Source organism: Monodon monoceros, unplaced genomic scaffold (assembly GCF_005190385.1).
Source record: "Monodon monoceros isolate NGI ecotype Baffin Bay Population unplaced genomic scaffold, NGI_Narwhal_1 Super_Scaffold_5, whole genome shotgun sequence".
Classification (NCBI taxonomy): Eukaryota; Metazoa; Chordata; class Mammalia; order Artiodactyla; family Monodontidae; genus Monodon; species Monodon monoceros.
Window position 1 is genome coordinate 56,958,613 of NW_021703782.1, and position 16,915 is coordinate 56,975,527.

General features: G+C 41.4%; 1 protein-coding gene across 5 annotated transcripts in view; it reads left to right on the forward strand.

The window, feature by feature from the left end:
* The window catches only part of GLDC (glycine decarboxylase), a 99,583-nt gene that overhangs the window by 25,806 nt on the left and 56,862 nt on the right, over positions 1-16,915 (forward strand). For all 5 annotated transcript variants that reach the window (XR_003790765.1, XM_029202516.1, XM_029202517.1 and 2 more), the window contains 6 exons: positions 2,132-2,296; positions 6,845-6,922; positions 7,914-8,061; positions 8,752-8,948; positions 10,434-10,530; positions 16,037-16,142. Coding sequence is in view for 4 of the 5 variants with exons in the window: in XM_029202516.1 (XP_029058349.1) it covers positions 2,132-2,296; positions 6,845-6,922; positions 7,914-8,061; positions 8,752-8,948; positions 10,434-10,530; positions 16,037-16,142 (791 nt within the window). In the remaining variant the exon portion in view is untranslated. The remainder of the gene's footprint in view (positions 1-2,131; positions 2,297-6,844; positions 6,923-7,913; positions 8,062-8,751; positions 8,949-10,433; positions 10,531-16,036; positions 16,143-16,915) is intronic.

Genomic DNA, 16,915 nt, shown 5'->3' on the forward strand with positions numbered 1-16,915 from the left:
TTATATGCATATTGTCTAATTTATTTAATCATTTTCCTTTTAATAGAGAGTTTGTTGCTCATTTTTCAACATTCTGTTCAGTGCTGTGATGAATTCTTTGGATGGGCTAGCTGATACATATGCATGCTTGTTTGCGTATGTGTGTGTATAAATTTGTGTGTCTGTCCGTATGCCAAATAATGATTGTGAGTAAAATGAAAATTTCATGTTAGCCAGGCTATCTAAGCATATGTCTTTGTGGTGGCAGACTATGCTGTGTATGAAGATCTTATCTGATCTGAGGTCACAGTGGCCCCTTGCCTGTGCCTTTTGTGTGCCATTTCTGCTTAGATTCCCTTTCTACTTAGTCTACATTATGTATTGTGTGCTTCATTTATTCCAGTTCATCACCCGCTTAGAATTTGGCTAACTGATTTACAGTTGCTAAGCCAGGCTGTTCAAGGAATTAATTGAAGCAAAAACATACTCTGCTGTACAAACACACACACACACACACACACACACACACACACACACACACACACCTATACCAATGAAAGTTTCAGGGACATTATTTCAAAGTCTTGACATTGTACTGCTTGGTAAGGCAATCTCCCCCACTCTATTCCCCCTCAAAGGTAAGAAGACATTGATTTCCAAGCCTTCAGAAAAGAAAAAAGAAAAAAAAAGGTGGAAATATCCTGAACATGATTACCAGATCAGGAGAGAAAGGAAAAGGGGTTGAAAAAAAATTTTTTTCCTTATACTCTTCAGGCTTGGAAGAACGAAAACAATAGAGATATGAAACAGCATTACTCTCATGTGGGAGCATAGACCCCAGTCTGACACACTTTGATAGTACAGTAATGGATTCCTGGTGAAAAGATAGCAGCTCTTTCCAAGTCCTCAGCCACCCTCTCTCCTCTTATTTTATTTTCTTTAAAATATTTATCACCCTGAAATGATCTTATGTATTTTTTATCTCTTTTTCCCCACTACAATATATTTTCCTTGAGATCAGGGACTGGTACCCATCTTGCTTATGATGTGCCGCCAGAACTTATCAGTTTTTGGTAGATATTTTGGTAAATATTTGTAGGATGAGTGAATGAGTGAAGGGATGAAAAAGTGATGAAGTCACTAAGTGGGTTAACTCTCATACCTAGAGACACATTTTTGGCTAATAACTGGAGGATTTTAAGGTTAGAATTCATGTCTACGCTGCCTTCTAACCATTAGTATTCTTGAATTTTGATAGGTATGGAGTTTACTTCCATAGACTTTTTTTTTTTTGGCGGTACGCGGGCCTCTCACTGTTGTGGCCTCTCCCGTTGCGGAGCACAGGCTCCGGACGCGCAGGCTCAACGGCCATGGCTCACGGGCCTAGCCGCTCCGCGGCATGTGAAATCTTCCCAGACCGGGGCACGAACCCGCGTCCCCTGCATCGGCAGGTGGACTCGCAACGACTGCGCCACCAGGGAAGCCCCCATAGACTTTTAATAACTGGATAGTGACAATTTTTTTTTTTTTTTTTTTGGCTGTGCCACGCGTCTTGTGGGATCCTAGTTCCCTGACCAGGGATTGAGCCCAGGCCCTTGGCAGTGAAAGTGCAGAATCCCAACCACTGGACCGCCAGGGAATTCCCGACAATTCTTAAATAGACCTCTATTAATTTTTTAGGAGCGAATATAACTTCTGGTTAGTATAAACAAAGCTCCTCTCCCCCAAAACCAAAAGTTTCAAGTATTAGATATTAGATTCTTGGATACTTTTCTATTGTGAACCATGGTTGCGGTGAGCTTTTTTTTTTTATTCTGTTTATAATACCATAGGCAGTCTCAAGTGGATTTTAAGAGCCAACTTACAATACAGCATACTTATGATAAGATCATTAAAATAGAAATGTAAGATTAAGTAATTTAGAGGGATAGAAAAGTAAGTACTGATTATCCCCAAAGGGTAATATTGTTACTATGATTTAATGCTGAGTTTCCTTACAAAAGACAAAAAGGAAGCTTATTGTTGTATTATATGATTCTCGAGAGAGGCAAACTTAATTTTCAGATACTGAATTCTAAAATGAAGGTATTTCATGAGCTTTTTCTGAATAGTGGATTCACAGTTTGGACATAGTGTTTTGGGTCCCTTACAGGATCACCCAGTATACTCCGTACCAGCCAGAGGTATCTCAGGGGAGACTGGAGAGTTTACTCAATTACCAGACCATGGTGTGCGACATCACAGGCATGGACATGGCTAATGCATCTCTGCTGGATGAGGCCACCGCGGCTGCAGAGGCAATGCAGCTCTGCCACAGGTGAGAGGCCCAGCATGAGATTCCCTCAGGGGGAGGGACATCTTCCAGTCTCACAACTGCTGTGCAGGCGGGGGTTTCCCTGCTCCGGTCAGTGCCCAGTGACTTTGTCCCTCTTTCCCTCTCTCTCTCTCTTTCTCTTCCCCGCCCCCTCTTTCTGTCTATCACACACACACACATTTGTGTCTATGAGATATGTTGTATCAGTATCATTATACCAGTTAGTTGAGGTAAAAAACAGATGTGAAATATAGTGCATTTAAAAAGCCACTGCTGTTTATTGTTTAACATTATGTAAGAAAGACATTTTGCTCTTCACATACATAATGTTAAGTTCAGGGATGTTACAGCAACTCCGAGATAGTATCAAGGACCACTGCACCTCTCTCTTTGCCATCGTTAGTGCGAGGCTTTCATCCTGTAGACTGAAGAAAAACATACAACCTAAAAGTTGCAAGTTAAGTTTTATTTGGGGATCTTACTAAGGATGAGAGCCCCGGAGACAGTCTCTCACACAGCTCTGAGGAACTGCTCCGAAGAGGTCAGGGAGGAGCCAGAACATGTTTTGCTGGGAAAAAACCATGCATTCGAACATCAAAAGATTACTGCTAATCACAAAGAACAGACATCTCAGGTTAATGTTAGTGCTTTTCAGTATATGGGAAGATGCAAGAGTTTGGGCTCATTGAAATTATTCCTTAGAAATGCACCTTAACTATCTTGGGCCAGTCTCCAAAGCAAATAATACTTCCTGTTTTTCTCCATCCTGAGTTCCTCTCAGGGTGCACCATCAGTGGGCAGCTGCAGTGGCTAATGGCTTGATCCTTGTAGAACTGGGATGGCGGGCAACATTTTTTGTTCACTGTAATGGCAGACAACAGTCCCGTCCACAGCCCTCCTGGTCACAAGATGACTGCTGGAGCTCTAGCCGTGACGCCTGCATTCAGGAAGAAGTAAAGGGTACTTCTAGCGAAATAAGCTCTCTTTAAATAGTGTTTTGGAAGCCTCCACTCAACAATTTACCTATGCTTCATTGACCACCCCTACCTACAAGTGACCTGTGGAAATGCAGTTTTTTTCAGATGAGCACATTGCTGCCCTCTACATATTGGGGTTCTGTTACTATGGGTGACAGGGAGAATGGATATTGGGTAGGAACTAGCAGTCTGCAATGTAATATGTAAATAAGCATCACCCTGTTTTATGAAGAATATTCTTCTCAGGTTGTATTTAATGTTTTATAGCTTTTCTTTTTCTATTTAACAATATTTTGTGAACATTTCCCCATTTCTTTAGTCAGCTTTCTAAACTGTGGCTTTTATTGGCTACATAGCAATATTCATTTGCATGGAAGTACCATAATTTATGTAACCTCACCTCTATTGTTATACATTGTTTGTTCCCATTTTTCACTGTTATTAATGGTATTTTTGTGCATCTGTAGGATAGATCTTTGTCAGAAGTTCTGATTATTTCCTGAGGATGCATTTCTAGAAGTAGAATTGCTGGGTCATGGTTAACTTTGGTTAATATTTAGTTAATAATCATTCTTCAGCTCCTCACCTTCTTTTGTTCTTTGCCTCGAGAATACATTTGAGTTTACCTTCCCTCCAGGTAGAATTCTCATGTAGATGGTCATCTGGTAGGGAAATCTGCCCACATTGATGATGTGTCTGTCTGAGGTTTTGGGGGGCTGGCCCTAGTCAACTGACTGGGTTGACTGCAGTGGCTAATGGCTTGATCCTTGTGGAACTGGCGGGTAACATTCTTTGTTTACACTCTGAATGCCCATGTAAGTCTCTTTCTTGGCTTCCACAGACTTGGGTGGTTAAATTGATTCTGGTACCAATTCCAGTCAGGGAGGGGGGTTCCTCTCACACCTGAAAACAAACGAACAAACATCTGCTGGTGTCCAACAACCCCCTCCAACTCAGGGTGCCATTCTCAAGTACAGGTTGTTACCTGTATTCAATCGACTGGAATTTTCATGACCCCCTCCTCAGAGCAAGCGCACAGAACTCAGAGAAACATTTTACTTAGTAGAACCAGTTTATTATCAAATGATATAACTCAGGAACAGCCAGGCAGAAGGGATGCATAGGGCTGGGTATGTTGAAAGGGTCAGAGCTTCCATGCTCCCTCAGAGATCCCCATTCTTCCCAAATCTCCTCATGTTCACCAGTCCAGAAGCTCTCCAAATCCTACCCTTTGGGTTTTCTATGGAGGCTTCACTACATAGACACGAGTGATTAAATCTTGGCTATTGGCAATTGATTCAGCCTCCAGCCCCTCTTCCTTCCCTGGAGCTCAGGGTGTAGAACTGAAAGTTCCAACCCTCTAATCACATGGTTGGCTCCTTTAGCAAACAGCCCTCATTCCTCTGTGGGATGCAAAAGTCACCTCATTAACATTACAAATGACACCTTGATCACTTTTCACACTTAGAAAATTCCAGTGGTTTTGGGAGCTGTGAGCCAGGAACTGTGGACAAAGACCAAATATATATGAGAAATATATCTTGGTCATCTGAATGATCAAATATTTATTTCCTATAAATCACAGTGTTGCAGTTGTGAACCTCGAACTCACTGGGCAGTTATGGAGACCTCTAAGTTCCAGGCCCTTCTGCTTCCCAAGCAGTCCCAGGGGTGGGTTCAGGCTCTTCTTCTTGTTATCTTAGGGACAGCAGGGGGTGGGGGGGGAAGAATGCCGTTCCTAGCCTAAGCTTTTCACTCCTTTTCACCTTCTCTCTTCCTCATCCACCTTCTCGCTGCTCTCCCATCCCCCACCTCCATCCCCTTTTTCTGAGTAAAAGCTTTCATCTCACGCGCAGGCTCAGCGGCCATGGCTCACGGGCCTAGCCACTCCACGGCATGTGGGATCTTCCCGGGCCGGGGCACGAACCCGTGTCACCCCTGTCACCTGCATCGGCAGGTGGACTCTCAACCACTGCGCCACCAGGGAAGCCCAGAAGCTGAGACCTTTGTAGTTGATGGGTCAGGGGTTCTCTCCTGAACTTAATAGAGTCATTGGGCAACGCACACTCTGCAAGTGCTGGATTTGCTTCCTCTCTCTTAATTCTCATACCTTCCATCCTGCATTTAATTTTACCCTTGAGAAGCAACCTTGTGTTTCTTATCTTTAGGAAATGTTTTCTTCAGTAGCAGTGTTTTTGTTTCCATCCGAGGTCATTTAGGCTTAGATAGCTCTTCTCTCCAGAGTTATTTAAGACTTTGAAGAGCTTTGTGTATTGGACAGTTAATTTTGTATAATACCTGTTCATAGTGGAAAATTTCAAATAGTAGAGAAGGATATAATGACAAGTAAAACCTTGCTGTTTCTCAGTCGCATTCCATTGAGAAACTTGCTGTTAACTGGTCGTGTGGATCTTTCTTCTTATACAATATACTTGTATCCTCCACTCATTTCTTTTTACCCAGATGCGCTTGTGATACACAAAATGTTATGCATCCCCATCAGTTTTGTTTCCTGAAACTATGGACTGTTAGAGAACTTCCTGAATTTGGGTCTTAGACCCAACGCAGTTCCTTCCATAGCTGTGTGGCACCTGCACGTATCACAACCTATCTGAGTTCTTCTCCGCTTCCTTTGAATGAGGACACTCGGATTAGATAATCTCTGCTCCTTTGGCAATAAACTTCTCAGATGATTTTATCTAGAAGACTTAGTTTTTTGTTCCTACTCGCACCTAATCACTACCCTTTTCTTTCTTTTTCCTCATAGTATATATATATATATATATATATATATATATATATTTAACATCTTTATTGGGGTATAATTGCTTTACAATGGTGTGTTAGTTTCTGCTTTATAACAAAGTGAATCAGTTATACATATACATATATTCCCATATCTCTTCCCTCTTGCTCCCTCCCTCCCACCCTCCCTATCCCACCCCTCCAGGCGGTCACAAAGCACCGAGCTGATCTCCCTGTGCTGTGCGGCTGCTTCCCACTAGCTAGCTATTTTACGTTTGGTAGTGTATATATGTCCATGCCTCTCTCTCACTTTGTCACAGCTCACCCTTCCCCCTCCCCATATCCTCAAGTCCGTTTTCTAGTAGGTCTGTGTCTTTATTCCTGTCTTACCCCTAGGTTCTTCGTGACATTTTTTTTTTCTTAAATTCCATATATATGTGTTAGCATACGGTATTTGTCTTTCTCTTTCTGACTTACTTCACTCTGTATGACAGACTCTAGGTCTATCTACCTCATTACAAATAGCTCGATTTCGTTTCTTTTTATGGCTGAGTAATATTCCATTGTATATATGTGCCACATCTTCTTTACCTCATAGCATATTTTTAAAAATTTAAACCAGTTTAAGATTGATTTTGCTAAATGGGGTTAGAATGGGCATTGGATTTCAGTGAAATTCTAATCAGGAAATGTCACTATTAGTTATTAATGACTCATTTTTTATCCTATGCTCAGACTTTCCTTAAGTACCATCTTTGCTTTGCATTCTTAGACGATACTCTGATTTCTTTAATGTTCATGTTCGAATTGGGATTTTTCTTTTCAACAGACACAACAAGAGGAGGAAGTTTTTTGTTGACCCTCGTTGCCACTCACAGACAATAGCTGTCGTCCAGACTCGAGCCAAGTAATTAATTTTATTTGTATTTTGAACTCAGGGATAATATTATGCTCATCTCTGCTGTTTCTTCCTCTAATTTCCAAACTGACTGGAGTTGAACCTGGTTTAAGCTGGGGTTATTGAATTTTACTTTCCCTCCCACTTTCTTCCCATGACCTCACTGGTAAGTAAGATGTGTCAGAATTCAGGAAAAAATACACAGTGGATTTGGTCGCCTTTGCTTTATATTTTACAAAAAGAACACATTGTTTTGTGTTCTTTTTTTAAAAAAAGAAAATTAATATTAAAATAGTTTCAACAGTGTTTTGAAAAGTTTGAAAAGCACAGGGTAAAAATGGAACTCTCACACAACTGTTATGATTCTGTGTATATTCCTGCAAACATGGCCCATAGGGAATCCACATAATACCTAGTTTAGTATGATGTAGCTGGAAACAGATTATATTTTTTAAGTGCTGTAATCAGATAAAACAGACACAGCACAACTACCGCATGTGGGTGTGTTTATTTACTTTCTCCTTGTAAAAGCCTTTCCCCCAATCCCATACCATCATTCCTTCAGAAGTGGTTTTCTGACATATGATAGGAATTAGATAGTTTCAGGAACCTAAGGAAGGTCTTCTTCCTTGTCTTACTGAGGTTTTCCACTCACCTAAAACCTATCCAAGATCAAAGTGGCAATGGCTGTGTAGTTGCAGGTAGTGGTTGTTTAGCCCTAGGAAGGCATGTTTCTGCTCTTGTCTCAGGCACAGGTTCTGACAGGAAAGCGGGAGGGGAGGTGCTAACAGTGGCTGCAGGTGAGTTGGTGTGAAGCACAGTTACCACTGAAGGGCTGGGTATGGGATGGGGGTGTGTGCATGTTGGGATAGGGTAGGGGGTGGGGGCACTGAGGAAGGACACAGAATACGCATGCTCTAACGTGGAAAAGAAACTGTAGATGATTTGACTTTCCCTGTAAACCAAAAGCATGGTGGTTCTTTGTCTTCTGTCTTTTCAGGTATGCTGGAGTCCTCATTGAGCTGAAGTTACCCCATGAAATGGACTTCAGTGGAAAAGATGTCAGTGGAGCGCTGTTCCAGTACCCAGACACCGAGGGGAAGGTGGAAGACTTCACGGAGCTCGTGGAGAGAGCCCATCAGGCTGGGGTAGGGAAACCTCTCCTGTGGGGGGTCCATGGAGGTGTGTCTCAATTTTGAATTATTATTGTTACTCTTTTTAGCATGATTTTTAAAAAAATTCGTTTAATTTCTTTTTGGCTGCATTGGGGCTTCGTTGCTGCGCGCGGGCTTTCTCTAGTTGCGGCGAGCGGGAGCTACTCTTTGTTGCGGTTAAAGGGCTTCTCATTGCGGTGGCTTCTCTTGTGCGGAGCACAGGCTCTAGGCACGCGGGTTTCAGTAGTTGTGGCTCGCCGGCTCTAGAGCGCAGGCTCAGTAGTTGTGGTACACAGGCTTAGCTGCTCTGCGGCATATGGGATCTTCCTGGACCAGGGCTGAACCCATGTCCCCTGCATTGGCAGGCGGATTCTTAACCACTGCACCACCAGGGAAGCCCTATTATTGTTACTCTTTTTGGTGTATTTTAATTTCCACACCTTTATCACTTGGTAAGGTAAAACTGCCTCCTTCCAACCGCCTTTTTTCAAGTTTGTTTTCTTCACTGGTTCCTGGCACATAGTAGGCACTCAGTAAATATTTTAAATGAATGAATGAGTAAATAAATTTCACAGGATACGAACCAACTGTGCCAGTCTGCCTATAATGGAGATAATTTGCTATCCTTCCACTGGTCTCAGGGAAGGTCACAACCTTGTCCATTTTCTCTTGTTTCCTTTTTAGAGCTTGGCCTGCTGTGCTACTGACCTTCTAGCTCTGTGTATCCTGAGGCCTCCCGGAGAATTTGGGGTGGACGTTGCCCTGGGCAGCTCACAGAGATTTGGGGTGCCTCTGGGCTATGGCGGACCACATGCAGCCTTTTTTGCTGTCAGAGAAAGTTTGGTGAGGATGATGCCTGGAAGAATGGTGGGGGTAACAAGGTAAAGCAGCTCATGTTTCTTCCCTTTTATTGTGGTTATGGTTTCCCCTGCTCCTTCTCTTGATCACAAAAGTTGTTGATTTCTCTTTGAATTTAACTGGGCCATTTTGGGTCGATTAAGGAAATGTAAACATAGAGTCAGAAGAGAGAATGTATTTGGGGTATGAATGTTTGGGGTATCAATGCCCTACCTACTCCCCAACCCCATCCCAACACACACACACACACACACACACACACACACACACACACACCCCATTATCCCATACCTGGCCCTTCTCAAATGCCTTGTACCTCTTCTCGAATGCCATGAATTTGTGCATATTTGGAAAAGTATGTTTACAATTTATAGCATATTTGTATTGAAGTCATAGAAATGAATTTTAGATTGATGAAAGTCTTGAGAGACTGAATATTTTAAGTGTGTTTTATATCTTAACTAGTTTCTTTCTCAAAAGTATTAACATGCCACATGGCTATGTAAAGACAGGTGCAATAAGAGATTACCATGCACACATTGAGTGTGACCTACATTATTTCCTAGAGGCCTGCCCTTTGGCCATTTGAGTAATTTCCAAATGTACTTCCTTGAGTGCTTCTCATTGATGAAAATCCTCGGGTTGAGAATTGAGATGAATGCCATGATTATTACTGTGGAACTTTAGCATATTGTTTTTGACCTTTCATAAAGCTGGGCTGTTAATGTAAGTGAAGAGTCTGAATTAGTGAATGATGTGCTAGTGATGAGAAGTTCTGAAATACTTACACTTTGTCACATGATGGCAAAAGGCACTTTGCTTTTTAATGTAAAAAGTAATAGTTTCTTTAAGTATTCTTACATTACATTTTCTTTCAATGATGTCTCTTCACCAGATGAGATGTGACAGAGGGTTTTCTAATTTAAAAGAGTTTCATATATCAGTTATCATCTTCTGATTTTTGTATTGAACTTCTTACCTTTCTGGAAAGTGGACCTGAGAGTTTGATGAAATAAAGGCTATGACTGCTGAATCTTTGTGGTTATCTAGATTTTTAATTGTATTAAGAAAGGAGAAATTTTATTAGAGACAAGTGTTAGGTTGTTAACATCCTTTATTTATAGCCATATAGTTGCTTTAGATTTCTAGTATAGAAATTCTGTTTCCTTTGTCGGGTATTTCCCTTTTCTCTGAGTCTGCCAAGAAGCTCAGAGTGAAGTTTAATCCTCAATCACCATCATTTTATTAGGCTGGGTGATTCCTGGAAAATTTTCTTTTAAAGTTCCCAGCTTATTGTATATATCTCAGTGCCTCAAATCCTCAAAGTACAAACTGAAAATTAACAGTCCCCTTTAGAAGAAGATGGTTTGGAAATTGTTTCTTTATGGCCTTGCACCTAAGTAACTTTGCTGAATTCACTTAAAGGTGGGAAGGAAAGAAGCAGTTCTTATGGCAACTCCTGGTGCTATAATGATCTGTACTAACCGGATGTTTTATTCTTGGTACAGAGATGCCAGTGGAAAAGAAGTGTATCGTCTTGCTCTTCAAACCAGGGAGCAACACATCCGGAGAGACAAGGCTACCAGCAACATCTGTACAGCTCAGGTAGATCACATACCTGACCTGCTCACTGAATGTCTTACAGTCTACAGCAATGAGCTACTTGTTCATTTACTGAGTTGTTGCTTCATTCATCCACTGAGCAGTGTGCACACCAAAAATGTCAAGATCTTGTTGGTAGAGAAGCCTTGTGGTCTTGTCAGAACGCCAATACAATGTATTTTACTGTGGTTCCATGTATGCACACCCTTCACCTGTTAGGGTCTCTGGCATTCTTGGCCACAGGGCAGGTCCATTATGGGTGGTGACTGGGGCACCTCCTCTTACAGCTGAGATGGAGGCCCTCCAGGTTATTGTGAGGAAGGCAAGGTGAAGGTGCTTGAGGTGACTGTACTGAGGGGATAGTCCAGATTGGCCAGCCGGTGGTGGCCATGGGGTACTCTTACTGGGAACTCATAGAGACATTTCTGAAATGTATGGGATAAAAGAGGAGGAGTTACCTGAATGTTGCCCAATGTCTCAGGTTAGAGGGAGCAGTGTTTTCTGACATCCAGCCAGTTCCTAGGATCAGGTGGAGGACCGCTCCTGAGCATATAATCCATTCTCGGTTCTCTTCCATTCGGGATCAGGGAAAGGGAGAGATCTTACAGGTACCCCAGTAGGCAGTGCAGTGTTCTCCCTCTCAGAGCATTGGCTCACAGCACCACCGCCAGCTTTTAGAAAGCCTCTCCAGGGAGGGAGTAGATGAGAAGGTCTGCTTATAGTTTGCTCCATATCCATTGGTGGTTGAAATAGTTTCCTCAGTTGGTTTTCCTGTATTATTTTTTTTTGTCTCAGGGAGGCGGCTGCTTTTCAGGGAAGAGCTCCTCTAGTATTGCAGGAAGGAGCCAGTTGTCACAAGCTTGTCCTCTGTTGACAGCAAATTGATCTTTATGTGATGCCTTTACTTTCTGTAGTTTATCCTTCATTTGTTGAATTCCCTGCTTACATATCTTCCCTTCCTCTGCTGCTTTCTGCTCATGTTCTTCCAGAACGTGTCTTTCTGATCATAAGTGCACTAAGGGCTTTCTGCTTCAAGGTTTGAATTAATTTTCCAGGTTAACTTGGGCATTCTACAATGAGCAAAAGTTACATTCCTACTTCTTTTTTCCTTCCAGTTCATGGATAGCTGATATTTCATTATTTAACTTGGATCATAAGAGGTCTCTGTTTTTCAGCAATGAATAACATGATGTTTACCCTAGAGATAGTCATACCCTGTCTTCTCTGATTTTCATTTTCTTACTCTGGAGATTTTCTAACTCTCCATTGTCTATTTCATCTCACGTGTTTCTTCTCATAACTGGTTGCATGAAACAATTGCTTGTGACGCCAGTGTCATTTTCTTTGTAGGCCTATAATTATTCTCTTTTGTTCAGAGATGACTGATATTTTTTAAGCTGTTCCTTGAGCACTCTATGTCATTACTCCAGCCTTCTTCTTGTAGCACCTCTTCCATGTTCTTCTCAAGGCTGCCCCATTCCTCTTGAGTGTTGTACGGTCCACACTGGACTTCTCTTAGTTTTGCATCACTGATGGTGCAGAACTTTTTTTTTTTTTTTTTTTGCGTGATGCAGGCCTCTCACTGTTGTGGCCTCTCCCGTTGCAGAGCACAGGCTCCGGATGTGCAGGCTCAGCGGCCATGGCTCACGGGCCCAGCTGCTCCGCGGCATGTGGGATCCTCCTGGACCCGGGCACGAACCCGCGTCCCCTGCATCGGCAGGCAGACTCTCAACCACTGCGCCACCAGGGAAGCCCCGAGAACTTTTTTTTTTTTTAATCTCTGAAAACGCATTACTGAATTCTTTAAAAAAAAAATCTTTCTGTAAACTTGTGACATTTCTACAGGTGTCTGAATTTGCATCATATCTTCTTCTTTATATTCTCTTATTTCTCAACTTCCACCACAGGCTTTCATTAGCTTTTTCTGAAGTCCAGGGGTATTGATGTATAATTTACATTTCATTAGCTCTCTTATTGAGATTTAATTCTCCATATAATTCACCCATTTAAAGTACACCGTTCAATGGTTGATAGTATTTTCACAAAGTTGTGTAACCATCACCAGCATTTCATTTCTGGATATTTTTATCACCCCTAAAAGAAACTTGTTCCCATTAAGCAGTCACTTCCTATCCTTCTCGCCTCCCTTCAGCCCCTGGTGACCACTTATCTCCTTTCTGTCTCTATGGATTTGCCTATTCTGGATATTTCATATAAATGAGATCATACAATATGTGGCCTTTTGTGCCTGGTTTCTTTCATTTGAGATAATGTTCTCAAGGTTCATCCACGTTGTAGAATTGGGAAGGAAAAAAAATTTTTTTCGTCTAACCTTCTAGGTTCTTCTAGCTGGTCTAAGAATTAAATTGATATGAGACAGATTAACAGGAGAAAATAACATTTTATACATACATACAAGATCCCCACATACATGAGAGGTTAAAGGACAGAATAGTAAATAAGGTTATACATGTCATCCTGGACTAAGGAATGGAATAGGGGCCAGGTGCTTCCAAGCATGGGAGGGCCATTCACTGGATGATAAGGAGAACAAGAAGATGTTTGGTAATTAGTTGTTTGCTCTGCTGTATAGATGGGGCCACTTAGATAAAATTTATCTTTGGTAATAACTCCTTTTCTGGGAAAAATCCTCAATTTAAATTCTTCTGGGCAGTTAAGGGAGGAGCAGTAGTTTCTCTTGAGCCCAGAAGGTCTCCATTGCCTGAACTCAAAATAATCCACATGGTAAAGTGGCAGATCTTAGGGAGGCCTGTTTGGAACCCCTACAGTATCAGGAATTAATACTTCATTCTTTTTTATGGCTGAAGAATATCCTATTGTATGGATACATCATATTTTGTTAATCCATTCATCAATTGATGGGCATTTAGGTTGCTTCCACTTTGGGGTACTTTGAATAAGGCTGCTACGCACATTTGTGTATAAGTTTTTGTGAGGACATATATTTTCAGTTCTCTTGGGTATATTCCTAGAAATAGAATTTCTGGGTCATTGGTAACTCTATGCTGAACTATTTGAGGAACTTCCAGACTCTTTTCTGAAGTGGCTGCACCATTTTACATTCCCTCCACCAATATATGAGGGTTGTAATTTCTCCACATTTTCACCTGTACTTGTTACTATTCCTCTTTTTGGTTATAGCTGTCCTAGTGGGTGTGAAGTGATATCTCACTGTGGGATTGATTTGCAATTACCTAATAACTAATGATTTTGAGCATCCTTTCATGATTCACTTTTTTTAAAAAAAATAAATTTATTTATTTTATTTATTTATTTTTGGCTGTGTTGGGTCTTCATTGCTGCACGCGGGCTTTCTCTAGTTGCGGTGAGCAGGGGCTACTCTTTGTTGCGGCACACGGGCTTTTCATTGTGGTGGCTTCTCTTGTTGCGGAACACGGGCTCTAGGTGTGTGGGCTTCAGTAGTTGTGGCACGTGGGCTCAGTAGTTGTGGCTTGCGGGCTCTAGAGCGTGGGCTTAGTAGTTGTGGTGCACGGGCTTGTGGGATCTTCCTGGACCAGGGCTCAAACTCGTGTCCCCTGCATTGGCAGGCGGATTCTTAGACACTGTGCCACCAGGGAAGTCCCCATGATTCACTTTTGATTACTTTAAGTATCCTAATTATGTTGTTTGTCAGATTATCAAAGAAATTTGAATCTTCTTGGTCTCTCTGTTTCTCTGAACTTCCTTTGATATTCTAATGCCTTACCAAGATTTCTAAAAGTGACTTCGTACTTTTCATTAATTTGTTGGTCAGTTGGTTGATACAGTCTCCTGTTTGTAGAAAGAATGATCTCTAGTTTAAAAAGTGACATGAACCAACCTCCACAAGGCTTCTGTGGTGGGAGGCTTCCAGAGCATTCTGTGAACATCAGGCCTGAGTTTTTATTCCCAGGTAGCATAGCCATGAGCCATGATACACTATATTATGGATGTTTTACTTCAGACAGGCCCTCTCCATAGCTATAATGTGTTGTGGTTCTTCCGTATTTATTTCTAATTGTTATACAGAGTCCACAAGAGTGTCTGTACCCTCTCTGGCACTTGGTCCAAGAAAGTCTACTGCAGTGTTCTCTGATGTGTTCTTTTCCTTATTTTCTTTATTGACTCTGATTTCACTTTCTGGCATTTTTGCAGTGATCCCAGAGAGCTTCCTTCTAACAGCCTCACAGAGGAAATGTGTACCTAACAAAATAGATCTGATATTGAACATCATCCAACTTTAAAGCACTGTGTTTCTCATCTGAGCAGTGTTTCTGTTCTGTAATGTGCCCCTTCCCACCTTGGGATGATTGAACATGAAGGTGGACCTTGAACTGCTGACCTAGTACATTAGGACAAAAGTCACTTTAGTGGGACTGGAAACTCATAGAAACCATGGTGCTGGACCAATGAGATGGGAGGGGCTGTGGGAGGATTGAATGGACTAAGCAGGTGAGGAGTCTGAGATTAGAGTTTGGGTCAGTTACCTAGGGTGATATTGCATGGTTAGAAGGCTGCTCGTTGGTAGGATCTAGGGTGGAAAAGCAGGTGAGGGATAGGGCGAGAGAGAGGAGAGACAGGAGGTGGCCTTCCATGATTTTACCCCACATTGGCCCTCATTTTGGTTTCTGACCCTTGCCATCCTGTTTTTATCCTCCTCCCTGACCCAAGATGCCATGACAGTGGTCCCTTCCTTGCTCCCTATGCTGGATTCCATCCCTGAGTCTCTGAGAGATTCTAGTGCCATTCTTTCCTATTCTGTGTCACACTAGGATACACACTTCCTTGTAAATATTTTTGTGAAACTTCAATCAACGGTCAGGAGAGATATCTTTACCTGAGAAAGTGACCTTACTGTCAGCAGGGAATAAGCCAGTAGGTTTTGGTTTTCCCTTCCTAATATATCTCCTGCCAACTCATTTTGGTTTTATTCCCCTGCGTCCTGCATTTTCATCTTTGGTGGTCCTTTGCATAGATTCACCATTCACCTCTTGGTTGGCTGAAATTCAGTTTCTAGTGTTTTATTTAAGGCTTCAAGAGAATTATACTCCCTGACTTCTTGTGTGTTTGAAAATTTTTCTTGCTTTTATCCTTGAAGAACTGTATTATTGAGCAGAAAATTCTTAGATCTCACTGTTTTCCCCTGAGGTCTTCGTTGTTCCACTATCTTCCAACATTAAATATTGCATCTCCATGTCTGATGACAGCCTGATCTTCCCCTTTATGGGATGATTATGTTGCATGGATGGAGCGCCTTACTAATGGTCACATTCAAAGGTTTAGTATAGTGACGCTAGGGTGTCTTGGATGCTGTATTTACCCCTCAGATGGTTGGGCAGGTTATAAATGGTCTCCAGCTATCATAGAGAAGGCAGGGAGTCTGATCATTTTGCTTTGTACCTGCTTTTAGTTTTGGCATCTCAAGTCAGAACAACAGCCCCTCCCACTGATCATCTTCCTGATATCACATTGTTGAACATGATTCTTTAAAAGCTCTTTGTCGTTTTAGGCTCTCTTGGCGAATATGGCTGCAATGTTTGCAATCTACCATGGGTCCCACGGGCTGGAACATATTGCTAGGAGGGTACATAATGCCACTTTGATTTTGTCTGAAGGTGAGTCAGTTTTCTGTTTTAAAACTTTTGGTTATAACAAGACCGATACATGTGAGTAAATAAAATTGAAAACTCACTGCATGTCTAATACTACATGCAAAATTAAAAGTCAAATAAAAACCTAGGAATAATATTTTCAACATCTATGACAGACTGAGTGTTAATATATTTAATATAGTGAGCTCTTCTTCAGTCCCCCCACCCCATACACAGGAAGAATGAGCACCCTGAGAGAAAACTGGACAAAGGACATTAAATGTAATTTTAAAAGAAAGTATACAGATGAACATATATAATTTCAACCTCACTATTAATCAAAGAAATGTAAATTGAAAGAAAAAATAGTGTTTCTCTCATTACATTGGCAGAGATTAAAAAGAATGCTGATATTGGTATGACTTTTATGAGGGCACTTAGTCTGTGTCAGAAGCTTTTAAAATGCGCCTACAATTTGATACAGAAATTCTAGGAATGTGTCTAAAGGAAATAATCAGATAACGATGTAAAGGGTGTGCATTGAAACATTATTTACAATAGCACAATCTTGGAAACAGCCTAAACGTCCAATAATAAGTAATTAGTTAAATTATGGTACATAATTTAAGTTTGAATATTATATAGCTATTAAAAATAATGATAGGGGTTTTGATCTGTAGGAAAGCAAAATCTTCATGATACATTAAATTTTTAAAAAAAGGGTAAAGAAGTATATGTACGTGATATATTACACACACACACACACACACACACACACACACACACACACACACACA